Consider the following 8,228-nt stretch of genomic DNA (forward strand, 5'->3'; position numbering starts at 1 on the left):
GGTTTTGGCCAGGGGTAGTGTGCTCCTGGTTCGGACCGGATCGCCCAATCCGGTAGTGATGGAGGCGGGTGGTTTGGAGAACTGGTAGCAAAAATCCCTGCCCCCCCCCCATGCCCAGCTGAGCCGCACAATCATCAGGCTTTTTTTTACTTTTAAAAGCATTTTTTCTACAACCTCTTCGGGCAAAAAATGCTTTTAAAAGTAAAAAAAAAAAGGCTCTGATGATCGCGCAGCTCAGCTGGGATTGTCAAAGGCTTTTAAAAGAAAAAAAACCTCTTTTTCTTTTAAATGCCTCTGACGATCCAAGCTGAGTTGCCTGATCGGCAGAGGCTTTTTAAAAAAACCTCTGCCGATCAGGCAATTCGCTGGGATCGTCAGAGGCATTTAAAAGAAAAAATGGTTTTAAAAGTTAAAAAAAAATGGCCACATCCACCCAGTCACATTACCACCACCACCACCCCACCAAGCCATGTCCACAGAACCGGTAGTAACAAATTTTAGATTTCACCACTGGTTTTGGCTGAAAGAGAGTAACTAGCCCAAATTCACCTAGATTACTTCTATGTCTAAAATAGGATTAGAATTCACAGTCTCCTGGTTTCTAGGCCAGCACTTGAACCACTACACCAAACTGGATCTTGGTTCAGAATTTGAATTCTGGAACCCATATTTAGTAGTTCTAAACAAACTTCTTTAAATATAATATATTTTAGAAGTAGTAATTAAAAATGTAATAAATGTTTAATAATCTAATTGTGAGATATATCTGATAACTTTATTCAGTGGCATGGCAGGGGACTCTGTTGCCAGAAACTTTGTTGTTTCTTTGTTGTCTCCCTTATGTGACTAAATGGGGGAAAAACACCTACCCATACTGTTCTCTCCATCCTTGTTTTGTACAATCACATTACAGAGATTTTTTCACATTTCTTAGTATTCACCAGATGTTTTCTTAGTTTTTTAGCACCAGATGAGCAAAGTAAACTCTAAGGAATTATTTGTTACCCTTTCAAATGAAGTGTTGGGGAAAAAATAGCATCTGCACCTCACTGTCATGTTCACAATCAGAATGATTTTGATGTAGCTCTAGCTGTGCTTTTTAAAAAAACAAAACTGAACTGTGACTATAAAAAAATGTATTCATTTTTTAAATTAATCCTCCGGAGTCTAAGAGCCAAAATAATAACAAAGACTCAGTTTGCATACATTTCCAAATTCATCTCCCAAATATTGAAAAATTGTGCTAAGGAAGCTTATTATTTGAACTGTTTTTTACAGACAGATTCTTCATTATCTAGAAGAGAGGGAGTAGCATCATTTAATGTCACTGAAATCTCAAACTAATATTTTTCTGGAGGAAGAGGAGGAGGAAGAGGAGGAAGAAAAGCAAAACAAGGGCAATAAGAACAAAAACTGGTGAACTAAAACCTAGGAAACTGGAGCAATTAACTTTTAAATTCTGAACAGAATTTAGGGTCTGAAACAGGACCATAATTGTGAAGTTCACAAGAACATTGCTGATTCTGCATTGTGCAGCAGAGTGCAGAGTGACCAAGTGCCAGTCTGTTTGTTACTCTGATAGCCAGCAATTCCTTCCTCTCATTTCAGAAAGCTATAGGTTCTTTTGAAAGATCTTTCCATCTTCCAGAAAGATGTGAATATTTGACTGACTTCTGAACAAGGACCATAAAAGCCATAATATAGAGACAGTACTATAATAACAGTAATAGTAGTAATAATTATACGGGAAGTAGTCTACTCAGGAGACATAAAGAGATAGAAATGACCATAGAAGGTCATTTAGTTCAATCCAATATTTAGTGCAAATCCACTGGGCACCTCTGAAGATGATCATTCCATCCTGGGTTAAAATACTTTCAGTATTTTAGTCCATACCTAGTCCATTTATTAGCCACTAAGTTCTTCCTAATATTTAGCCTGAGCCTTTTTATTGAAGTTTTAAACAACTTCAATAAAAAGCCTGAGTGGCGTAGGAGGTTAATGCCTCCTACTAAGGCAGCATTTAACATCCAGCTGCCTGCAATTACTGCGAGTTCAATTCTCACCAGGCTCAAGGTCGACTCAGCCTTCCATCCTTTCTAAGGTGGGTAAAATGAGGACCCAGTTTGTGGGGGCAATAAGCTGACTTTGTATAAAATATACAAAAGTATGAAGGCTATTGCTTAATGCATTGTAAGCCGCCCTGAGTCTCCGGAGAAGGGCGGCATATAAAAATAAATTTTTTAAAAAAACTGTCTCATTCCTACTTTTTGAAGCTAGAAAGATAGAAACTAGGTTCACTGCATCTTCTATGCAGACTCCCTTCTGACTTTTAGAAATTGTTACTGTATTTCCCACAGGCTAAACCCTCCTAGAACATTTAACCATTTCTCACAGAGATATGAGACTCTCTTCATCTTGAACATCTTATAGAATTGTTCAAGCTTCTCACTGTACTTTTTGATGAGTAGTGTCCAGACTGGATATAGTATGGCAAATGTAATCTGACAATACATAGTAGAGTAGCATAATTAGTTCTCTTGATTGGGAATTATCTGTATTCACAAGAAAGCTAATGTTGATCATTAAATCAATCATTATAATCAAATATGTGATTGGGAGAGATCAAGAGTTTCCAGGATAAAATGAGCTCATTAAAATCCTGAAATATGTTTTGGATGGTCTACCTGTATTTTTTACCTTCAACTTTGTTTTCATTATTTATATAAACTAACTTTGGAGAACAGGTGACACAGTGTTGAAATTAGTCTCTTTAAAGCATGGTTACATTTTCATATACAAACATTGCCGGAGTAGCTTGTGTTTATGCTTAAAGCAATAGCACTTAGATTTACTGTATATACTACTTCATAGTGCTTTACAGCTCTCTCTAAGTGGTTTACAGAGTCAGCAGTCAGCACCTAACAATCTGGTTCCTCATTTTACCAACCTCAGAAGGATGGAAGGCTGAGTCAACCTTGAGTTGATCAGGATCGAACCAATAACTTTAACATGACATTTAATGTTCCAATGATATATTAAATAGAAATCACCTCTTCCTATACTGGTTCTCTGCAAGCTTGAATCTTCTTTTATAAATTTAACTGTCTATTTTTCAGCCATACCAGATAGGGTCACTAAAAACATCCATATAGCCATTCCATGGAAACAAAATTTGGACTTTTGATTTTTTTCTATAATTATACCTAAAGTAGGCACCTATTTTAGACAAATGTATTCTATAATTAATGTTTTCTATTATTGTTGGAGGATTCTTTCAATCTGAATTATTTCAAATCCTAACAGTTTATCCAGAATGGGCCTACTACTAGAACAGATTGGTATTTCACATCTACCACATGGACAAACCGAGTTATATTGTAATGTTTATAAATTCAAACCTTTTTTTTTTCAGTGGTGACTACCGTTGACTGCCTGAATAAGTCCCTGAAATTTCCTTGTCAGGTTTTTTTGGGGGAAGTGGTTTGCCATTATCTCTTTCCTAGAATTGAGAGAAAGTGAGTAGCTCAGATTCACTAGAACTTACAGTCTCCTGGTTCCTATCCTGAGGCCTTAACCACTACATTAAACTGGCTCTCCATCTAATGTTCCATTCATTAATTGCATTCTGAATTTTAGTTTTTAGATTACAGTATGCTCATCAGTGGTGGGTTTCAAAATGTTTTACTATTGGTTCTGTGGGTGTGGCTTGGTGGGTGTGATATGGCTTAGTGGGCGTGGCAGGGGAAGGATATTGTAAAATCTCCATTCCCACCCCACTCCAGGGGAAGGATACTGTAAAATGCCCATTCCCTCCCCAATCCAGGGGAAGGTTACTGCAAAATCCCCATTTCCTCCCGATCATCTGGGACTTGGGAGGCAAGAGAATAGATGGGGGCAGGGCCAGTCAGAATTTTTACTATCAGTTCTCCGAACTACTCAAAATTTCCGCTACCGGTTCTCCAGAACTGGTCAGAACCTGCTGAAACCCACTTCTGATACTCATACTATGAATAGTGAGAACCATCATTAATTATGATGGTTGCTCTCTTGGTTTGCTTCAACAGTCAAATGACACTTGCCAGAGAAGAGAATACCAGAAACTAAAAAACCCTAAATCCCAAATTGCATGAGGTGAAAGTAATAAAAGCAAAATTTATTCCCAAACTAAGGAAAATATCTGAGCTACCATATAATACAGATCACAGTATAAACAAACTCGGGCAATTCACCAAACTGAGAAAACTGTAAAATGTTCTAGGACAGTGAAAAATAAATATTCTAGAACTCCCAAAATGGAGACAATTCAAAATGTAGTTTAAAAATATGAAAATGTCTTTACTTGTAGACAAACCTTCATCCCCAGAAAAAGCAATCAATGTTCACCTGAATTTCAATACTGTATAGATTTTAAAAAGCTAACTATAAAAATGTATGGGTTCATCAGATGTGAATCCTGAAACCAAAAGAATGTCATGATCTTCATTAATATCATATTGGATCTCAACTACTGGTTTAAAATGTCTAGACTTGTATAACTTTGTCTTTGCTCATAGATTGCAGTAACTTTCATCTATAAGAAGTATAGTCTTGTCCAGTTGAATCCTGCTGATGTCATCAACCACCATTGTTGACAAAATGAATTTATTACATCATATCCTTGACTGTTCTTATAATTGGCAAGCCCAAGAGTATCTTTTTCTCTTCTCAATTAGGAGTTTTCTCACTTTTTTATCCTATATAAATGCATATTTTGTATTATATAATTTCATGTATAACAATTGGCACGATCAAGAGAACTCTGCTGAACTATTGTCTGAGGCATCTTGGCTCAATCAACGTAGTCCTGTCTCACCATCAATAACTGACATTTCCCCAATCTTGACAATCCCTTCTTGAAGGTGTGTTTCTTGATGTATTGTAAGAACAACTTCAACTGCATAATTATCCAGTGTTTTCCATATGAAAAAAAATAAGACAGGAAGACAGACCAAGAAAAATGCTGCCCTGTCCTCACCAGTATTGATGATACCTCAAATAAATTCCCAGAAAACAATTATCCAAAAAAAAAAAAAATCTTAGAAAACAAATTTCAAATATCTCCCTCCCTCTTAGTATTTTTGTGCAACTCCAATACATGCCTAGCAAAATAAAAACAATTAGGATCTTTTAGTTTTCAGGCGGCAATTTCAATGGGGATTTGTAAACTAATGCTTTAGAAAGCTTTCCAAGCTTCTGAACCACTTGAGGCAATTTCCCTCAGTGATATAGCATCCGCATAGCATCACCCACTCATCACTTAAATGGGATCGCCTTATATACTATTACTTTGGCGCAGTGATGTTTAGATAACTCTCCAAAAATATATAAGTGAAATTTTTTTCAATGCTCTCCTTTTCTATAAAATAAGTATCAGAGACAAAATTGAATTGAATTGATTACTTTTTTTGGCCAAGTGTGATTATACATGTAAGGCTTTTGTCTCCAGTGCAGAAGCTCTCATGAAAGTAGAATGCCATGAAAGTAGGCTCTAGCACAAAAATTCTGGCAATTACAGTACATTCCATAAATTCATGCCAGAGATCATAAATTTCCAAAAATTAGACGAATTTGATATCAACCACTTCAAGTTAGAGACAAAATAAATAAATTCTTTCTATAATCTTTTCTTCCTCTGGATTATTTTTAATTATCTATAAATTAGCTGATTTTATATTAATATTTATATAAAGTGAGTCCCTTAATCTTGGTATCAAAATGATAGTGAAAATAGAAGATTCCCCTAGATTAAATTAAACAAACAGTATTTTTAGTCTGAACTTCTTGAACAGCTTGAATGCACGCAGGTTTCATTTGCTTTGTGCATCTGTATGAGATAGGAGATACACCTTCGGCTTATTTTTCTTGCATGAAATGCAGTAAATTGAAAAAAAGGCTGTTTATAAAAACTCTTCATGTTCAAGAACAAGCTGGTAAAATTGCCTCTGTTTTTTTGTACAAAATAAAAAAGGAAATTGGAGTCTGACTGAAAGTGTTTTATTTTCCTTTATATAATGTCACAACTGAACTCTTCCTTTCTTTATTTATGCAGCACCATAGCTCTCCATTAAAATCATGCCAGTTTGCTCTTCTTTTCACTTGCTGTGAAATGATCGGTCATACTTCTCCATAATCCATCTTGAATCAATCTTGGCCAATAAGTTCTTTTCCATCAACAAGAGGAACATCACTTAGCAAGGACCTTGGAAAGACTGAACCACTAACTCCTTCAGATGAAACAGAGAAAAATAAATGGATGCATTGTAATATGCTAATGGGAATAGGGATGGAAAAGGTGCTAAGACTTCATAGCTTAAGTGGGTTGTTTTTTTTTACATTATTGGTAGGAGTAGCAGCAGTAGTAATAGTAATGTTTCATTTTCCTTTTTTAAAGCTATGAAGTAAGAATTAATTATACTAGCAGCACTGCCAACAACAGAATCTTAAATAAAAGCACATATCAAAGCAAAAAAGCAAAGCAAAACAAAACAAAACCATAATAGTGATACTCAGAGGCCTCAAGTGCTTTGCTATATTAAATAAACAAATTATGCAGGGTACATAGATGGTGATAAATCTATAGTTATGAACAAAAGTGAATTGAAATGATCCGTTTTAAATATTTTACTAATACACATCTAAAGGACAATTTTATATTATTCTGTATAATACAGCCAAAAAGCTATGTGCTATGTAAATCACTATCTTTGGGTAAGGAATAAAGATCAAAACTAAGGCTATTGCTAAGAATGTTAATGAGGGATTATTCACAATTATAATCATATGAAAAAATATAAATATTTGTAATAGAAATAATCCATAGAAAAATAATTAGGGAAGGATATTTATTTGAAACAATTAATAACTCCTGGCTATTTTGTTATAGTTATTGATTGGCTTATTTGCAATTGTCTGAAATAAGAATTATATATCTATATCTATAGCTATCTATCTATCTATCTATCTACCTATCTATCTATCTATCTATCTATACACATACACAGTGAGAGCTACTAAAATTCTGACAGCTTAAAAATCAAAATATTGTTATGCCATATAGATATATTATTTATTCTAAATAAATAATAAAAAGTCAGGCACTTCTAAAAAGTCAATGATCATTAAAAAGTTTTCTATTAAAATAAACTATAGACATTTTTGTTCTTTTTAAGGCTTACATATTATATTACTATAGACTCTTAAAATATTACAATTTACTTATTTTTTTTTGTTTAAATAGTCACAAAACTATATTTTTTTAATTGTATATCTTGACTTTTTCTCTATCAACAACCAGACATTGACATAATGCACTCTTTGAAAGGAAAATTGGGCTGTGATCATAAATGCATGAACAAGTAATACAGGCTATTCTTATAATGTTTTTAATCTAATAAGAACCAATAACTTTTTTATTGTTCATCACACAGATCACTGAAGAATTCCTACAACATACGCTGCAATAAATTGTGCAAACTGGCCAACTGGCCGGTTCATGGTTAGTGAATGTACTTACCATCCTCAGTTGGTACGTAGATGTTCAGATAAAGGCAGTCTTCATTCTGATCTTGCACATAGGTCATTACAGTATCCAAGTTGGCAGTAAACCAAACTGGTAGCATATCATTAAGCAGTGATCTCTCATCCAGATACTGTGGGCAAACAGCAGCAAATTGTGTGGCATTCCGTATACCAGTCCATGAAGAAGGAGGTTCTGGGGGTTGGAAACGTCTCTCTCCAGTTGGAGGAGAAGCGTAAGGGACTCCCAAATACTGTTCCACAGGACCAAGGATTTCATTGGGCAAAGGTGTTCTTACACCACGGATTTTGCCATAATTTGTAGTTACAATTGGGTATTGTGCTTGTCCCTCAATAAGTGTAAAACGTATTGCTAGGGCAGTTATCCAGAGGAGGAAATTAGAATTCAGCATGACACAAATAGGAGTAAAAATCAAAGACAGCCATAAGAGTCCCACTGGCTTTGACATGGTTTCACATCAGCATTAGCAGGTCCTGAAGACGTTCACAGCCAGGCAGAAAAACAAATTTTGCAGAAAAAGACAGAAACAACAGTGAAAATTAAAAAAGTGTATGAGGTGTATGAGGAAAAGAATAATTTACTAACAAAAATGTAAAGTATTCTTGGTCAAGCAGAGAAAACCCAATTTAAATGTGGTAGGTATCTCAGC

The 8,228-nt window shown here is 35.0% G+C and overlaps 1 protein-coding gene across 3 annotated transcripts in view; it reads right to left on the minus strand.

Annotated features, from left to right (window-relative positions):
- Positions 1–8,027, minus strand: part of NLGN4X (neuroligin 4 X-linked) — a 146,480-nt gene extending 138,453 nt beyond the window's left edge. For all 3 annotated transcript variants that reach the window (XM_070942802.1, XM_070942801.1, XM_070942800.1), the window contains exon 1: positions 7,556–8,027. In XM_070942802.1, coding sequence (XP_070798903.1) covers positions 7,556–8,027 — 472 coding nt within the window. The remainder of the gene's footprint in view (positions 1–7,555) is intronic.
- Between the last annotated feature and the right edge of the window lie 201 nt (positions 8,028–8,228).

The sequence above is a fragment of the Pituophis catenifer genome, unplaced genomic scaffold (genome assembly GCF_029215685.1).
Source record: "Pituophis catenifer annectens isolate HBS135680 unplaced genomic scaffold, rPitCat1.0.hap2 SCAF_4, whole genome shotgun sequence".
NCBI classification, from domain to species: Eukaryota; Metazoa; Chordata; class Lepidosauria; order Squamata; family Colubridae; genus Pituophis; species Pituophis catenifer.